The sequence below is a fragment of the Electrona antarctica genome, assembly GCF_951216825.1.
Source record: "Electrona antarctica genome assembly, chromosome: 17".
Lineage (NCBI taxonomy): Eukaryota > Metazoa > Chordata > Actinopteri > Myctophiformes > Myctophidae > Electrona > Electrona antarctica.
Genome location: NC_136798.1, coordinates 35,136,940 through 35,156,903, shown reverse-complemented (window position 1 = coordinate 35,156,903; position 19,964 = coordinate 35,136,940). Strand labels below are relative to the sequence as shown.

At 43.0% G+C, this 19,964-nt stretch overlaps 1 protein-coding gene across 1 annotated transcript; it reads left to right on the top strand.

The window, feature by feature from the left end:
* Positions 1 to 173: 173 nt before the first annotated feature.
* On the top strand, positions 174 to 16,489 carry LOC306941090 (macoilin-1; the record flags this gene model as incomplete). The annotated part of the gene is made up of 12 exons (XM_079526396.1): positions 174 to 253; positions 2,513 to 2,654; positions 3,789 to 3,915; positions 5,453 to 5,579; positions 5,944 to 6,095; positions 6,656 to 7,000; positions 7,516 to 7,762; positions 8,462 to 8,620; positions 9,219 to 9,392; positions 10,543 to 10,669; positions 15,161 to 15,335; positions 16,299 to 16,489. The coding sequence occupies 12 exons, from the start codon at positions 174 to 176 to the stop codon at positions 16,487 to 16,489; spliced, it is 2,046 nt and encodes a 681-aa protein (XP_079382522.1).
* Between the last annotated feature and the right edge of the window lie 3,475 nt (positions 16,490 to 19,964).

Sequence of the window (19,964 nt, the reverse complement as noted above, 5' to 3'; positions counted from 1 at the left end):
TCACCAGTTCACCACCAGCCGAGCCAAGCAATATAAAAGAAAACAAAATCTCTTTCATTTCTCCCGTTCTTCTAAACCGTTGGCCGCGGATCGATCCCGCCGCGGAGCCAAAGACACAACCTCGCTCGGCGGCTGTAGAGGCGATCGAGTCGGACGGACGCCACTGAAATATTATGAAGAAACGCTATAACGTGGACGGCAGCAGGCTACGGAAAATAAAGAAGATGAAGATCACGGAGAGGATCTCTGAGAGGTATATATATATATATGGATGGAGGCATCTTGTATTATTAGAGCCCCACGGCGGTGATGACGCATATCCACAGACAGGCGCTTTTGTTGTGGTGGTGTGTGTGTGCGCGCGCGCACTGTGCATGTGTGTGTCGGCTTCTCTTTGTGCCACAATGTATAGTCTCCATCATCATCATCATCATCACCTGTGTGCGTCTGTCTGTCACCACTCATCTCTCAATCAATGTGCATGAGAATACATTATAGGCTATTATGAATAAATCTATGACTATGAGCCTATAATAGCCAATACATTACGGCTTCATACGCGAGGTGAATTTAGCCGATGGAATGAAAGTGACATTCATAATACAGTTTCATTGAGGGAGGATGGGCCCGCGTGCTTTTTATATATATGCGGGCTGTTGTTGGCTTTTCTTTTTGCACGGTTTTAGGCATTAATGAACGTATCGTGGGCTACAGGCTATACGCCATGTTTTATGCAAAAGGAGGTTTGGTTTGGTTACAGTGTGACAACAAACATGCTTCTTGTTAGGCTAATTGGCTAAATTAGGCCCACTGTAGCCTAATTGTTATTAGGCATGCACATTAGTTTCTTGTTGTTATTGTTAGGACTATTATTATTATTGTCATCATCATCATCAATGATAAGCACTTTAGTACATTTTGTAGGCCTATATAGGCTCATATAAGAACTCATTATTTCGCATGTGAAGATGGTATTATTTAAGCCGTCAGTCTAGACTTGAGTCTAGACAAACGTTTTACTGTAAAACATATGCAGAAGCAAAGCAGTAATGTTTTATTTATTTTCACTGTATTGTTTGTTTCATCTTTCAAACATGTGTGTGTGTGTGTGTGTGTATATATATATATATATATATATATATATATATATATATATATATATATATATATATATATATATATATCACCATAAACAGTGGACATTTTGCGTTGTCAGAGTAATCTAATATTCATTCGGTATATATATTTATTTACATCGTTCCCCGTTGATTGTTATTGTTGAGGTCCCTCCCGTCGCACATATAAATGCAGACTTATTGATTAAATAGTTCTGTGCATTTTGTGAAATGCAGCCCTAAATAACTATTGTGCAGCCTATGATAAATGGATTATAGGTTGTTCGTATGCATGTATTAGGCCTATCGATGGATGTTGTTAAGCGTCTTTGTGTGTTGACTGTGAGCTGCTGCTGGGGCATTCCGATCATCACCGCGAGAGAGAGAGAGAGAGAGAGAGGAGAGGAGACGTTGATTGCCATGGTTACCAAACAAAGAAGCATGCAGTGAAGTGCACGGCCATATAGCTATAGATGAACCCATGGTGAACAAAGGAGAAGGCAGGCTGTGGTTATAAAGACCATTTTGAGAGGCGCAGTAAAGCAATATTGATTCACAATTACTTAATATCATTGCTACACGTGTATTATTGATCATCGATTCCCTCGGGACCCATTTTTGGGCGCAAGTAAATATATAGCCTAGCCTAATAAGCCTATATATACTTTATAATATTATAATGATATAAAAAAATATCCATCATCCATTCAGGAGAATTGGGACATCTGATGGAGTTGACATCTTACAGCGTCTTTATGCGGAGTTGACAAAATGTTCTAATTTCTTTCTCCATTCACATTCCTGAAGTGCATGATGGTGTGGTGGACTCTGTCTGTTTACAGTGCCTCATGTGTTTCCCTCCAAGCACAGACAGACACAAGTGGTTTCCTCATACTGATTTATTTGAAGGCTTCTTCAATCCTCCAAATCCTCCGTGAAAACTAAACAAACAATAAAACACCTGCTTCTGGCTTGATTGCTTATGCAAAAGTCCTGTGTACACCATTAACACGAGAGCAGACCAAACGAGACACAGAATGTGGCTTTGACCCTTCAAAATAAAAGCATTACAACAACTTGACATGAAAGACATGAAATATGTTTTAACATGAATGTGACGTAACTATGAACTTCTTAATTATGCACTTGGACTTTTAGAAATATAATAAACAATTATGAACTTATTTTAGCCTTTATTATAAACTGATGGTGTGGACTCTGTCTGTTTGCAGTGCCTACACCTTCCTGAAGTGCATGATGGTGTGGACTCTGTTTGTCTGTTTGCAGTGCCTACACCTTCCTGAAGTGCATGATGGTGTGGACTCTGTTTGTCTGTTTGCAGTGCCTACACCTTCCTGAAGTGCATGATGGTGTGGACTCTGTTTGTCTGTTTGCAGTGCCTACACCTTCCTGAAGTGCATGATGGTGTGGACTCTGGTGCTCCTGGCGGACTTCATCCTGGAATTCAGGCTGGAGTACCTGTGGCCCTGCTGGCTGTTCTTTGGCAGCGTCTACACCACCTTCCACTGCCACGGCCTGGTGAGAACAACGTCCGCTTCCATCCCACTATTCCAATGGTGTGGCCCATTAAGGCCAAAATGATATACAGCACAAATGTCTTCACTTTTCTGGAAAAACCTACGGTGGTATGTCAGTGGTTCTCAAACTTTTGGACCCACAAAATTAAATGTGGCCGGCAGCCGCTGACCCCCACCAAAAAACAAACAAAAAAAACTAACGATTTTGTTCCAGGGTCCCCCAGAAGCAAAGATTTGAGTAAAAAGAAAAAGAAAAAAAAAATATCTACAAGCTCATATCGCTGCATAAAGTGACGCGATATGAGCTTGTATTATCTGCTATGATCCACCCGTCCACCCGGACCCCACTGAAGACCCAAGAGTTACGCAGTATTAGGCCTACACGAGAGGGTGTGCTTTACCATCATGCGCCTGCGTTGCTGCAGGAATGAGCCCATAGGAGAGTTCCGCAAGCAGTGCCATTTTTTTTATTGTAAACGAGTGTAATATTGCATTAATAGTTACCCTTAAAAAAACATGTCAAATCTATTTCATTATAACTAAGATATTCACAAAAAGTAATTCAAAAAAATGAAAACATTTTTTTAAATGACAGATATAGCAATGTAACTAGACCAAAAATGTTCCAAGAAAATCCCTAGCATAGCTAGCAACCCAGTCGGCTCCACTCTGGGAGATCAGAGCAGCTGATTTCTATGTTTTGATTAGGTGTTCCATCATGGTCGTTTGAAGCATGGCTAGATGCCTACTTCAACCAATCAGATTGCTTCCTCGAAATGACCTGTTGTATAATGTTTGTTCAGTAACATCCAGCTCTATAGTAAACACAAAAGACATTTTCAGGTTGGGATACCAATATAATCCAATCAGGAGAGAAAATCAAGTGACATGGAAGTGATGACACAAAGAAGTGAGCAGACACCATTTGAAGTGGAACCCTATCAAATCGAAGCTGATCAATGGTCTTTGTGGAGTTCTTTCTCCTGATTGGATCGAATTAGTGTTCCGACCTTAAAGTATATTTTTCTAAGAGCCGGAGAGATGTTAAAATATATATATATTCTGTTTGACCTAATTGACAGTGGGATGCGAATGTCGGGCCGTTCTAAAGTTGAACATAATTGTTTGTTGGCAGGTGATCTGTGTGGTGTTTGTGTGCGCTGCGTTCACCCTGGACATTTTCTGCTTGATCTTTGTCCCACTGCACTGGCTGTTCTTTGTGGCCAGCACCTACGTCCTGTTCAACTACATATGGCACACAGGTGAGAGTTTAACTTATATGTCAACTTTGTATTTGCCTCTTGCCTGTAGAAAGAAAGAGAGGAAGGGAGAGAAGAGGACTCTGTTTGGCTGGAGTGAAAATCTACAACAAGGTGGTCTTTTGGTACAACTGGGTGACATAATTGATGCAAAAAAAGGATGAGACCAATACGAAGCACTCTGGTAGAAAAGTTAAAGCGTTAATAAAGTGGCTAATGCATTCCAAGACTAAAAACTGCACCTGACGCGTTGCCTGATTTGAATATTTTTTTTATTGCATGACAGATGCATTCTGCCACTCTTTTTTATGACAAAACGTTAATGATAAATTAACGGATTTTGGTATACGAGTGAATCAATGAGTGAGTTTCTTTAACTTTTTCGCTGCTATCTACTTTTATAAACGTAGCTAGGCTATCGGCACCTATACTGGTGCTATCTACGCGTATGTTCGTAGACAACCGTATACTCCATATATGAAAGCAGACCGTCTATTTACCTTTTAGCATTGCTCCGCTTACAATGGAGAGCCTCCGTCCCCACCAGCTATGGGATTTTTTAAAATCCAGCTCCATCGTGCCTCCATTATAACAGGATTTTCAAAGCGCTGTATCTCAAAAGGTTCGAGAGCTGTCCATGGTGAGCCGCCGCGCACCCGGCGATCGTAAATAATTTGTGAGTTTGTACCGCATGGCTGAGCACACGTAACTGGTTGTAATGATAGCTAAGGGGTCTGAGCCAAGCCCCCAGTAAGGCTATCCAACGTTGAAGATGCCACTACCTACTGGCGAAATGTGGAATTGCAGCACTTGGAATGTGGACGGACGTTCATGACATCACATGAAAAGCCCGGACCTCAAAATTGAGGTCCGGGGCTAGGCTAGGCTAAACTTCCGCTCGCTCGAGCCATTGAGTTATAATTATACTTCCGGAAGTCTTCCGGGTGCTTCAAAACGCCACTGAGCAACTTCCACTGAAATGAATAGCGGGGGGGCGGAGCTAACGCTCCAGTTCGGTCTCTATCCTTTATATACTCTATGGTCTGAGCTGATGAGAGTTATCACTGTGCTCATAACAAAAGCCCCCACCTTCCCTGAATAACCCAGAAAGGAAACAAGCATCGTAGAGTTGTGTACAGCTGGGGGTTTGTCTGTCGGTTGGTGCACTGGTATGATCTAGTACGCTTGAAACTCGTCCAGTGAGAAAGGTTCCGTGGTGCAAAAACTAGTGGGATTAAAATGCGTTACGTTTTTTTTTTTTTATCTTGTTATTATTTCTGTAATTAATCAAAAACTAATCAGTTAAAGTCCCAGCCCTAGTCTTCTGTCCCTTCAGAGAAAGATATCAAGGCATTTATATGTTGTGTCCCTTCAGAGAAAGGTATCAAAGTGTTTATATTCTTTCTGTACCTTCAGAGAAAGGTATCAAAGTGTTTATATTCTTTCTGTCCCTTCAGAGAAAGGTATCAAAGTGTTTATATTCTTTCTGTCCCTTCAGAGAAAGGTATCAAAGTGTTTTCTATTCTTTCTGTCCCTTCAGAGAAAGGCATGTGCATTTCCACGGTGTCTCTGTGGGTGCTGCTGGTCTACACGGAGGCGTCACTGCGCCTCAAAGACCTGAAGAGCTCCCACGCCAATAACCTGTCTCATCTGTTTGCTGCACACTGGTAAGATATGGGCCTTTAATGCACTTTAGCGTTTTAACCTTTGAGCAACCTTTTGAGCTCGAGACCCAAATAAAAAGAGACAGCTGAGCTGTCTGTCTTTTTCTTATCTTTCTTGGCTTGATCTCTTAACCCCCCCCCCCCCCCCTCCTCTCTCTCTTCTTTGTTGTTTTCCTTGGAAAAAATAACACGATGGGAACTATGCACAAAAACAAATTTCACCCACCTTTTGTTTTTACTGTAATGTGACAATAAATATGATTCTAACTTGGTGTGTGTGTGTGTGTGTGTGTGTGTGTGTGTGTGTGTGTGTGCGTGTGCGTGTGCGTGTGTGTGTGTGCGTGTGCGTGTGCGTGCTGGTGTTCAGTATCGGCTATCCGGTGGTGTATCTGGGTTTCGATGCGACCTGCTACTTCACCAACGTGTTCCGGTTGCGCACGCAGAAAGCTGTGCAGAGCGACAACCACTTCCACATGCACCTGCTGCAGCACAGCCTGCCTGCAGTCCTGCAGTTCAACAGTAAGTACTGTCTGTAACACCCCAACCACTTCCACATGAGCCTGACTGCAGCTCAATGCCAGTAAGTACTGTCTGTCTGTCTGTCTGTCAGGAACACCCCGAGACTGACCCCTGGTGGCAACAGCAGTACGTACACCTATAACACCCCAAGACCAGTGGTGGAAATGTACTCACATTTTTGTACTTAAGTAAAACAATATCAATACTGCCTTATACTGCTGTAGGAATGTTACAAGCAAACGTTCGGAACACAACATTTACTTGAGTAAAAGTACAAAGGGATTCATATCAAAATATACTAGCACTAAAAGTAGACAATATCCCTTTTCACAATTTTCACAAATGTATAAAATCAGAAAAAATCTTGAAAATAGCGGGTCTACAAGCTCACAATGCACAATTGCGACACATAGATAAGCAATTCTTTCAGCACGCAACCAAAAGTAAAATCAGGCATTACGATGCCATCAGGGCTAAAATATGACCTAAATACTAAATCAAAATTCACTGTCAAAACTAACGCTGCCGGGCGTCACGCTTTAACCCGCTGTTTGTTGCAGCCTCCAGGTGGAAGAGCAGGGCAGAGAGCAGCAGTGAGTACCAACAGTGTACCGACGGTATCGTGGTGGTCCAGGATGACTCACTGGCTCACACCGTGCTGGAGTGTCTGCAGATACACAGCCAGGACAGAGCAGCAGCCGCCACCACCACAGCAGCAGCAACAACAACAGACAGCAGAGCAGCAGCGCCACCACCCGACTCCAATTGCCGGCGCGCGTCGTCATTAGCCAAGCCTGGCGGTGGCTCCAGTGAGTCCCGGGAACATCCCCACCCCCCTCACCAACCCCCCAACTCCGGGGCAGCGGGAGGAACTCCGCTCGAGTCCGGGACCCCAGAGAAGCAAGGTTATTATATATATTTTTCGTTTTTTGGTGCTAGACATCTAACCGTGGTTGTTTGGGTGTCTATTTCAGCACGGTTACTGTGGTTACTGTGTCTATTAGTCTATTTCAGTGACGTAACGATTACGTATTCCAAGGCACCTTTACAGACCTGTTAGTGTTATTCAGTGTTATTCAGGGCTAGCGTTTTATGCGTTTCTGCTGATATAGAGGGTATGCGCATGCTTAAAGTGAATGGCACCGAGTGGCAAATCGAGTGTCAAAGCAACATGCAAGTGAGTTTAACAATGTTTAACGTTGTTTAATGCAATCAGATTGGACTTTTCTGTTTGGATGCATGGGTTGTCAAGGCCAGAAAGTAGTTTTTTGCCACTCAGTAGGCATTCCTGCATAACTTCCGGGTTTGATGATGATGTCACGCACATACCCTCTATTATTGTCCACTCGTTTGTACTCATTACTCATAATAAATACCTGGCAATCAACGTGTTAATGGGTTAACTCTAATGCCCTCGCAGAGAGCCTACCTCAGGAGGAGCAGGGGGGCAGAGGAGGTGCGCGGGCCGCCAAGAGCCCCTCCTCGCCGAGGGCCCGCCGGAGCAACGGCGCCGGCGCTCCCTCCCCCCCGTGCACCACCACGGGCAGGACGGACAAGCAGCAGAAGGCGTGGAAAGCGCTCAGCCCCAACCGGGAGCCGGCGCCGCTGCCAGTGGCGGACAGGAACGCCGCGGCCGCTCAGCATCATCACGCCGAACAGATCTCCAAGTCAGTGTTCATTTTGACAGCACCTTTTGATGTGGTTTAGTTAGAGTCTCCTGAAGACATTTTCATTTTGTCTATTTAGACACATTTTAGTCATTTGAAAGGCTTTCGTTTTAGTCTAGTTTTAGAGGTGTGCATTTTGGCGCACTGCCCTCACTACGTAACGATTCGATTCTACAATGCATCGCGATACGTCACACCTTTCTATATTACTGCACAACATGGCAAAATGTGCATCAGTCAATACAAGCATTATATATAATATTATACAGTATTATAATTATATAATAAATGTATATTATATAATATTTAGGATTCGATTATCAATGATGTCACGTTGCTGCATCGATGCGTGGCTGAATTGCGATACATTGCTGAATCGATTATTTTTTACATCAATGTTTTAGTCAATTAAGTGTCATAAGATCTGAAGCCCTAACCACACCAAAGGGTCACTCCTTGGGTCCAAACGGTTGCAAGGAGTTAACGTTAAAACCGTCGTGACCCTTTGGTGTGGTTTGGGCCATTGAATCACTAGGGTCAACGTGGGTCAGCGTGCAACAAGACATATCACACCACAGGGACAACACTAAAACCGTCTTGACCCTTTGGTGTGGTTAGGGCTTTACCCAACTACATCTACAGTTGACAAACAAGCAATGCCTGATATTTTACACTTAGTTGGATGCTGTCCCCACCCAGGCTGGACCAGGAGCTGAGGAGGCTGAAGGCGGAGCTTCAGAGCAGCAGACAGAGCGAGCAGGAGCTGAGGAGTCACATGTGCAACCTGACCAACAGCGAGAGGAGCCTGAGGCCAGAGCTGTCCCTGCTCAGACAGTCCAACGCGCTGCTCCACAACAAGTAATCTGGCCTTTTTAGGGACTTTGGCGCCCTCTACAGCCACAAGTTGTGCATTGCATTGATTCATTTTCTACCAGTCGACTACCTTTTTTCACTGACAAATACTTAATGAAAACGCAGCTATGATGACTAAAAACCGAGAGTAAATATATTGACAATTATGTCAGCAAATACAAACTAGACTAAAATGTTAGGGAGGGACTGGTGGAGAAGAGATCCAGACAGTAGATCTAAAAGACAAGTCATTTTATGTTTGGTTGTGCTTGGGTGTTGCACTCTGAAAATAGCTGATCTACAAGCTCACAACGCACCGCGCTGTGATGCGTTGTGAGCTTGTAGAACTGTAAAATCAGCCAAAACGATGCCATCAAGTACGGCCAAATTACAATACATTACATTACACAAAATCAACAGTAGTCGACTAAAATCTTGTGATATTTAGTCGAGAGTTACATACTTAAAGGGGAAATTTAGAACCTCCGTAAAGGAATCCAGAGAGTCTTGGAACCCACTTTGAGAACCACTGTTCTACATCAAAAAGTGTTTCTCAAACCCTTTTCAGTTCACTGATGCGCATGGCTCTCTTTGTGTGCGGCAGGATTGTGTGTCTGAGCAAAAGCAAGCAGAAGGACAAGCAGACCAGCGCCATGCTGGAGAAGAAGATGCGAGCGGAGACGGAGGCCAGACTCTCCGTAGAGAGACAACTGACCACCGAGCTACAGCAGCACAAGCTGGACGAGGCTGCTAGCACAGCACGCAGCCTAGCTAACAGGTAGCAACACCTCAAAATACTAGTCGTTTATTTGGTTTCATTCTTTTTTATTGAAGGGTTTTAGCTTTAACTTGTCTATAGACAGAATTTAAGGGGTGTAAGTGATATTAATTATTATTAATATTATTATTGTTGTTAAAATAAGAATTATTATATAGAGCATCTCTATTGTGATCATAATCATTGCTATATGAGTGTTCCATCTCTCCAGCTCTTTGGTAAACAGGAAATACATTTTCAGGTGTGTGATCAATTTCAGCAAATTGGGACACTTCAAAATTCAAGCTGATAAATTGGTTCCTCTATTCTCATTGGATTAAATTGCTGTCCACAATTACAATTTACAATTTAGGCATTTAGCAGACGCTCTTAATCCAGAGCGACTTACATTAGGCAAGAACAAAAGTATGGGAATACATCACATATATAAAATGCATTTATCAAGAAACATGCGTAAGCTAAGAACGTAACTAGAACATATCCTGAACCTTTATTTTCTGTTTACTAAAGAGATGGAGAGACAGGGTTACTGAACAAAAAAACAACAACTTTGTTTAAACCAAAGAATATCACTTACAGCACCTTTAAATGACAAAATAGACTCTCTTTCATTTCATTTGCAATATTACGCAATATAAGTCACTCAAATAATTCCCAATGATAGTGTCTTTATACAAAAAAGAAAAAACGAAAATCATGGCTTCAAGCCATAATTACAGTTCAAGAGATGCAGGCAATGCAATGTTTTGCCTGATTTATATTTGGTTGTGCTCTGTGTCACGGAAAATAGCGGTTCTGCTATTCTGAAAATCTCGTCTCTGTCAGGTGAAAAGGTCATTATGTCAAAAATGTTTATTTTTCAGGATTCCAATTAAAAAATAGCCAAAGTATAGCAGATCTACAGTACAAACTCGAAACGCGTCATGTTCCGAGCTTGCAGACCTGTTTGTACGATATGCAGTAAAAGTTAAAATATGGAGATAAGAGCTTTCCGCCCGACAGCGAGGATCTGCTTGTTTCCAGCGCACGGCACCGACGCACGACCAAGTACAAATCACCTTTTTCTTCTTCTTTTCTGTGTGAAATCCACCTGAAGTGAAATTGAAGTCCCTGTTACTTTGCATTTTCTCCCGTTTCCCCCCCACACCAGGCAGGAACATTCTGAGACCCTAATGTTAAGGAAAAGAGTTAAAGATCTAGAAACAGAGTACAAACAACTACAGCTGGACTGTCAAGTCAAAGAGGGCCGTGTGCTAGATCTAGAGAGTGATGTGGAGGTATTATTCCTTTACTTTACTCAGGAATGAAACTTGTTCAGTTTGAATGTCTGTGACTTGTATACGTTTTGCGATACTTTGGCTGTCTTCAGGTTTCTTTTGTGTGTGTATTGGTTTCGTGCAATTTTCCACTTTGTTGCTGTTTGCAGTCATTGATTATGATGTCTTTTGTGTCATTGCTTATGACATTTTGTGTCATTTTAGTCATTTCTTTATGGCTAAAATGCCTGTGTTTTGTGTCATTTCAGTCATTGTCTATGATGTGCTCATTGTTTACGGTGTGTTTTGTATATCATCTTAGTCTTATGAGGTGTGTTGTGTTCAAGATGTCTAGCCGACAGCAAGCAGCTCGGCACTCCTGAATCGCTGCCTTCCACACCCATCAGGGTCTTGAGCTCTGCAGTGCTGCTTGCTCTGCTGTCACACCGCAGCGTGTCCACGTGGGTGGTGGTGCACCTCTTTCTCCTTTCTCTCAGTGTCAGTTTGTGTCAGACATCCGGACACCGATGGTGAGCAGTGCCCATGCAGCCATCCTCGTGCTTCTCTCTCTGACCTTGTTCGTGACCCGCATGTCCACGTTTTCTGATGTGGTCCCCCCCCCCCCCCGTGTGACATCGAGTGCCATTCTGCACATTCTTGTGTAGACTTTTCCTGCTGTACTGTGAGCATCCACGTCTCGGCCACGTACAGCAGTATGCCGATTCTATTGTACAACGGCCGCCTCTATATGAGGCCATCTCCCGTGTCAGATTTGCACACTCTGTTCGTCCCGTACAAGACACTCAATTCAATTCAATTCACTCCCAGGCAACGCCCTCCGGATCTTCAGATCTTGTTCCGTCGAGGCAGTCCAGGCACTGAGATTTTTGAAGTTCTCGACTATACCGGCTCGAGCTCCATCCAATGGTTCTAACCGTGGATTTCTTGGCATTGAATTTCATGCCGATCTGCCTGCACTCCTTTTCTGCCAGTAGCAGTACCCCTCCTTTCTCTGCCAGTAGCAGTACCCCTCATTTCACTGCCAGTAGCAGTACCCCTCCTTTCTCTGCCAGTAGCAGTACCCCTCCTTTCTCTGCCAGTAGCAGTACCCCTCCTTTCTCTGCCAGTAGCAGTACCCCTCCTTTCTCTGCCAGTAGCAGTACCACTCCTTTTCTGCCAGTAGCAGTACCCCTCCTTTCTCTGCCAGTAGCAGTACCCCTCCTTTCTCTGCCAGTAGCAGTACCCCTCCTTTCTCTGCTGTGTCGGAGACTAGGGCTGTGTGTGTGTGTGTGTGTGTGTGTGTGTGTGTGTGTGTGTGTGTGTGTGTGTGTGTGTGTGTGTGTGTGTGTGTGTGTGTGTGTGTGTGTGTGTTTTCTTCTTTTCTTTTCTTTTCTTTTCTTTTCTTTTCTTTTCTTTTCTTTTCTTTTCTTTTCTTTTCTTTTCTTTTCTTTTCTTTTCTTTTCTTTCATTTAAAACAAAATCATTGTTCATGTTGCGTTTGGTCATCGTATTCATTGTCTGTGTTTTGTGTCTTCATTATTCATTGTTTTAGATGTGTTTGTGTAATGTGTAACATGCATCCGTTGTGAAATCAACCATCGATGCAGCGTGTGTATTTGTCCCACATGAAGTGTGCACTATATGTATTGTGTGTGTGTGTTGTGTGTATTTCACTGGTTCTCAAAATGGGTATCTGGGTTCCCCAGGCCAGTGTGGGAGTTCCAAGAGGTCCCCAGATAAATAATTGATTGCTAGGAACCAAAATGGACTCTTATAAGCATAGCAGTGGTGGTCATTTTCTGGTTCCAGACCCCATTCAATTTTCCCATAGAGATTTCCACAAATACCGTGTTTAAATATCAATTATTGTAAGCCATCCAGGATCCTGGTGAAACATTTGATTCTGTGACTTGTTTTTTCTTCCACAGAATCAAATGTTTTATGTTTTCACCAGGATCTTGGATTGCTTGATTCTAGGATTAAAATAATTGAGTGATTGTTTTTGGAAATCTCTGGCAAAAATGAATGGTTCTGGATCGATGGAACCAGAAAAAGACTGCCACTGCTATGCCCTATAGGTCTGTAACTCTGAGTCCTGGGTTAGGTCCATTTGGTTCCATTTGTACGCTCTCAAGAGTTATGGACGTCCGTGGCCTAAATGCATACGAAACTGGGGGTCATTGGAATTAAAAGGTTTGAGAACCACTGGTGTATTTTTTATTTGACGTTTTTATTATTTTTTGTGATGTACACTCTCGTCACGTGACGCATGCACACCCCAGGTGTTTCATACAAACATTGCACTGCTCAAAGGGTCAGTGATGGTGTCTCCATGCTGGAACCATTGGACTGAAATGAACGGAAACCAAAGAATGCATCCTTTGGCACATTCCGGTAATGTGCAGCTTTGACTGTTTTTTTGAACGGCTGGCCATCAGTGTTTTTTGTTTGTTTGTTTTCTGCACTGGTTCCCTATTAGTGGATGATGGAAACATTTTGTCTTTACTGTTTTCAACCTGGCATACTTATTTTGTGCATTTGGCCACGTTTCGAGCTTGCAGATGATCAAGTAGGAAATACATTTATGAAAAAAAGAAACGCGCGCACGCGCACGCACACACGCACACACGCAAACACGCGCACACACACACACACACACACACACACACACACACACACACACACACACACACACACACACACACACACACACACACACACACACACAGTGTGGAGTCAGCTGAATGTGCATCCAGCAATGACATGCCTATAAGTATACAGGTTGAAATGCTTAGAAGGAGCACTTCACCCATTTTCAACCATGCCGTCATATTGCAAATAACTGTTGCCCAGTGTTGTTTGCAAGGTTCTCACACAAAAAAAAGCATTTCTGTCTTTACTCGCTCTGTGTGTCAGAGGAGTGCTCTGGACAGATCTGACATCATCAGTAGGCACGCTTGGACATTTCAAACATTTTGAGGGGCGCTAGCCCCTCCAATACATGGCTTTTGAAGATTATGTCATATGGCAGCAAAGTCTATGGACTTCCATGTTTGTTTAGAGCACTTGTGGCCTAAATCGTTTTCCAGCCAAGTCTATGGACTTAATATTTGTTTAGGGCACTAAATGACAATGCAAGATGTCATGAGGGCGATATACTGTATCTTTATAACTCATTTTGTTTCATGCAAGAAACAAGCCAGGATGGATAAAGAAAAGAATCAATACAACTGCAAACAATGTGGAATAAGCTTCACAAGAAAAAAATGCCCCGGGTGGGCATGCTTAAAACAAACGTTAAAAAGTCCACATTTCTGGCTGCCACCTCGTCATGTAGCAGCCACGTCTATGGACGGACCCCCCCGTGACCTACAAAAGCAAACAATAAGGCGGCCCTCACGTCACACAAGTGTGACTTTTTTGTATTAGTGCAAGATAACGAGTGACAGAGAGAGTAGACAGAAATGCTGCCATATTGTAATGAGCAAGGTTATAAGGCAAGGTTGGAAATGGGAAAAGTGCTCCTTTAAAGTGGTTAATTCCAGAACAATCAAAACAATCTTTTTGTTGTTGTTTGTTCTAAAGTGAGATATCTACGGTATCTACCTTAATATGAAGTCACATGCATGCTACAGAACAAAACACCATCTCCACAGGGGCTATCTTAGATCGCTTCATTTAAGAATTGTGTTAGAAACATAAACAAATCACCCCAGAGATTTCACTCATATGGATATGAAGCATCAACTGAAGGTGGAAATATACAAATATAGTAACACTACAAACGCTAGAAACGAGTCAAACAACCCAAAGACTACATTTCAGGGCTGCTACCCGTCGCACACAACATACCCGTCGCATGTTGTCTTGACGGAGCATGACACATTTTTACTAGCAACATTGATTCGATGATTTCGGAACCGGAAGTGTAGTTTTAAGACTTTTAAGGCCGAATTAAGTCAATTTTCTCCAGAAACAGGCTGTATCAAATATGAACAAATGTAATAAACGATGCAGCGCCAACCCCCTGACAGAAAAGCCTGGGTGATTATTTGTTTATTTTTCTAACACAGTTCTTATTATGAAGCGCTCCCCTGTGGGGTTTCAACACAGACAACAACCCCACGAACCAGGGGGAATGCGCCCTCTAGTGGCAGTGATGTCTGACTTCAGTGCTCTTGGGCCTCAGTTACATATAAAAAGGCAGCTGTCTTCTCGGTGTCTCTTTCCAATGGAAGTCACGTTTTGTGACAAGCTTGCTCCCTGCTTGGTCCATGGGGGGGGGGGGGGGGAGGGCAGAAGACAGCCATGGAGCAAGCTTGTCTCCTCAAAACCACGTGACTCCCATTGGAAATGAATTGCCAGCTGCTCTGCCCCACCCTCTCCCCCAGAGACAGCGAGAGAGCACCCTGTCTTTCATATGTGAGCGAGGCCTTACAGAGCAACAACACCACCACGGTGCAACGTCCAATGTTCTCTCTCTCTCTCTGGATTGTTTGTGCCATGCTCCAGGCGTTGGAGAAGTACCGCTGTGTGGAGCAGGAGACGGACATGCTGCTGTCCACCCTGTCTGCGCTGCAGGAGAAGGCCCAGCACCTGGAGTACAACCTGAGCGCCGAGACGCGCATCAAACTGGACCTGTTCTCGGCTCTGGGGGACGCCCGCAGACAGCTGGAGATAGAGCAAGGTAATCGAGTAATCCACTGGTTTTCAACATAGAGTATAAAGAAGGATAGAGACTGATCTGGTGCGAAGCTCCGCCCCCTCCGCTATTCATGTCAGTGGAAGTTGCTCAGTGGCGTTTTGAAGCACCCGGAAGGACCGTCTCAAAACGTCTACTTCCGCATTGGACCACCAAATTTTGGTGGTCCAATGCGGAAGTGCAACCGAGCCGTTTCCCGGTCATGAATCCACGGGTCCGCCTGTAGTCCCTCTTCTTACCACTAGGGCCCAGTGCTTCAACGTTGGAGTGCCTCACTGGCCCCTTGGTTTTCAACCAGTGGTCCTTGCGGGGGTACCAGGTGGTGACTAGCTAAATGATGGAGAGTTGGTAACAGGTAACCAAATGGACCCTTTTAGATTTGAGAGCGTAAAATTAAACCACCCGGACCCTCGGCCCTTATACGGGGCCATTAGGGTTTAATTTTACGCTCTCGAGAGTTACATTGTTGTTACACATCTGCATTACTTAGAATGTAAAATTATTGTTATTTTTTATCAACGTTTGCCTGCTACCTAATGGTACCATATCAATACAGCATGGAATTGTGGACAAAATCTTATCCAATGATAACAACATTTTCTTTAGTTTTGGTTTTGTTAAAAAAGAAACATGATCGGGACATCCTTAGTATCAATATTATATCCATATCATGATATGATATAGTCTGTGATTTTGGATATTGTACTATTGTGATATGGCATAAGTGTGCTATAAAAATATAATCGGATCGGGAAAAATCGGTATCAGCAGATACTCAAAATCAAATGATCGGAATCGGATCGGGAGCTAAAACAATGTGATTGGGAGATCACTAATCCTAATGGTTTTGGTACCGCTGAGAATAATGTATCTTTCTTCTCGCGTCTCTCTCTCTCTCTCTCTCTCTCTCTCTCTCTCTCTCTCTCTCTCTCTCTCTCCCTCCCGCAGGTAAGGTGGTGAGGCAGGACAGGGAGATCGTGGAGATGAAGAAGAAGATCGCGGACGTCATGGCGGTCACGCCCGGCATGTCGTACATGACGCCGCAGCCTCACGTGCCCCAGTACCTGACCAAGCTGCTCAACTCCGAGCGCTACATGCTCAACCCGCGGGCCCTCATGTACCAGTGTCTGAAGAAATAAGTAGATGCCGTTTCATTTATTTATTTTTTCATAACCCCCCCCCCCCCCCCCCTCGGACATGGTGGTGTCCTTTGGGAGATGTGTGTGTGGTGTGGGGGGGCGGGGGAGTGGCGGACGGTTCCTGGATAATGATGTCACTTGGTTCCATCGGCACGCTCTCAGAGTTGCGGGGGTGGTTGGACCGTTTAAAGTTTGAAGAATCAATGTGCCCACAGAACTGAAATGATTCCTCCTGATTCTTGAATGACAACTTGACGGCATTTGCTTCCTTCCGGCGTTGGGGAGGCAACACGGTGAGACAGAAGTTGACACGTAAAAGATAACTCGTCTTGATCTCATGAAGCCTCCAATGGCCTCCAATTCTTTCTTTCTTTCTTTCTTTCTTTCTTTCTTTCTTTCTTCTTTCTTTTTTTTCTTTTTTACTGCATTTCTGGTGCTAAGCTGATATCAATCCTACATAGAGATATTAAATATTGTACAACAAAATTGATTGTTTGGCATCAGTGTTGAATTGGTACCATTGAAAGTTGTTGGGGATGTTCGGTACCTTAACTCACAATTAAATATCTTTTCTATGTTACAAAGTGGACATTAATAATGATAATACGTTTCTTTTATATTGAGCAATGAACGTGAATGTTCATGTTTTTAAAAAAAAGAAAAGATTTCTAGTATTGACTTCTGAATAATTAGCGGTGTGTTTAAGAGTTGAGTGATTAAGGTGGATGAGAGAAGGGACCGTTTCTCTCTGGTACGAGTATAAAACTCTTTTTTTTTTATTGTAAACTGTGCGTTGCTATTCTGCAAACCTTGGGCTCAGGCTCTCAAACGATAGACCATCTGAACGAGAGAGAGGATTATAGGAAACATTCATTTTGAATGTGTCTCTAACTTAAACCAACTGAACCCTGGCGTCCCTATGTTGGGCGTGTCATTATGAGCACAACTTGTCAAGAAATGTCATTCTTTTCTTTGTTATTACTATTATTATTATTTTTTTAAAAGAGTAAGGATAGCTGATCTACAAGCTCACCATGCGACAACACGGTACAATGAAGTGTGAAATAGTACTTATGAATTGTTCAGGCAAGTGTATTCTTAAAATAAGTGTTAAATAGCTCTCTTCTATTCTGATATAGTAATCGCTGCGATAGTGTTTGTTCAGTAACAGGGGTCTCCCTGTCTTTCCAGCTCCTTAGTCAAATAATTTGGATGCCAATCTGATCCAAGGAGGACACAGGATAAACATTAATGGCATCGGAAGTGATGAAACTGAAACAGTGCGCGGAAAAATTGGAACCGGAACACTATTACATTAAAAGCTGTATACATTGTATTTGTGGGGTTTCTCTCTTTTGGTTGGATGAAATGGGTATCCCGTTAGTAAAGAGCTGGAGAGACTGGGAAACCATTGCTACTGAACAAACACTCTCTACTATTGAGTCTACAGCAATGATTTCTACTACACAATGTAGAGCTTTAAAGGAGCATTCAGTGATTTGGCTGATTTGGAAAAAAAACGGTACAACAGACCAACAGCACACACACCAAGGCCCGCCCCACTCGATCATGATTGGAGGAAGGCCCCTCTCATCCTGATTGGATGAAAGCTTTGCCACCCAAAGCCCAAACCGAAACTAGGGTTTTTTGACCCCAGGGGCTCACTGGGGACAGGGAGGAACTCCTTATATGGTCAGCACACTTTATAGTAGGGAGGATTATCCAAAAAATAAGAAAAAATAAGTGATATTTGAATTAAGTGAAATCACTGAATATACCTTTAACTTTTTAACGGTACACTTTTTCTGTTTATTTAAAAAAAAATGCTATACCTACACAACCCTATGTTTACTGTGGTTTACTACGGCTCTATACTAGGTCTGCTAGTATTTACCTCTAAACCAAATTGTTTCATGTAAAACATCTACAGTTGGGTGCCACCGATATTGTCCCTTATCATTTAACTGTCCTTTTGCGCAGATCACGCAAACCTCAGCAAAAAGAAAAGGACAATATCGATGGCCTCCAACTGTATCTGGCATTGTGAGCTTGTAGATCTGCCGTTTTCACTGAATAGGGACACTGGGGTTCATGTGCTTGAGGCCGAGTTGTGAATTACACGGATCAGTGGTGCTCAACCTGTGGGTCGGGACCCCCAGGGGGGTCCCCACATGATTTTTTTTAATACCTACAATGAAATTAAATGGGTGGACAAAAATGTTGGGTGGTCGCGGCCTGAAGAGGTTGAGAACCACTGACATAGATGAATGCTGTTGACCACTGACTAATGGCTATGAGAATTGCTATTGATTTGGATTATTGTGCCTATACCGACATTACTTTCCGATTGGGAAGTACAACACTAATTTAATGTGAAAGAGTAATGTGTTTGGATTGAAGTGCGATGTACCTTTTTTTTTTGTAATCTTTTCTACTCACGTCGTAAAGACTCGAACTTTGAAAATCACCCTGTATTTGCCAATACAGTAGAAATGGATGTCACCGTTTTGGTAGCTTTCCGTTCTCCTTTAGAGTGTTTCTAGGTTGTTTTATATGGAAAAACAGATTTTTTTAGTCTTGTTGTATTTTACTATACCGCTGTAATTTTGTACAGCAATGTGTTTGTCAGCATGGACATGTGTTTAATCCAATTGATATTTGAGCACAAATTGTGTCGTTACGTATATGAATTATACCTTGTATAAGGGCTACGGTTTCTTAAGATTTTGATCAAATAATTGATAATTTGAACAAGGATGTTAACATTTCTTTTGCATAAACAATTTCAACAAATTCCAAGTGAATTCTTTTTCAAGTTGCATCACCTTAAATATACCTATAAAACTACCCAGTTCTTTTTAGGATATTTCCATTGGAAAAAAGCTTATAATTTCTTATATTCAGACCAATAGGGTAATCTTAAAAATATTCAGAACCTTTGCCTTGGAGCTAGAATCTGTAGACTCATGCCGTACAACAGTGAATATCGTTGCTGTCGGATAGAAACCCTGTATGTCCAAAACCGTAACTTTTAAATTCTACTTGAGAGAAGGTTTTAAAATAGTGAAAATAGCCGATCTACAAGCTCACAGCGCGTCACATCGCGACGTGTTGTGAGCGTGTAGATATATTTGCTATCTACAAGGCAAGGGCTCAATGTCCTCTCAGAATACGGCAAGCCTTTGCCAGATTGTCCGTGCGTGTCCGCGGGTGTTACTAGTATAGAGCCCCAAAACTCCCATCCATACCAGTGGAGGCCAATGAAAATGGTCGACAGGAAATGCGAGATTTGTTTAGTCCGAGTGCTTAACCCATTTTGACCTGAGATCAGATTCTAAAAATGTCTTCTATTTGCGCTGTGGCACAGCTACAATACATCACCAGTCTCGCGTTGATCCCGCCTCTAGCGGTCGCATAAGGCCGCATATGGCTCCGATCAGCATTTGTTTGTTGAGTACATCGTCTCTGCCCGAGA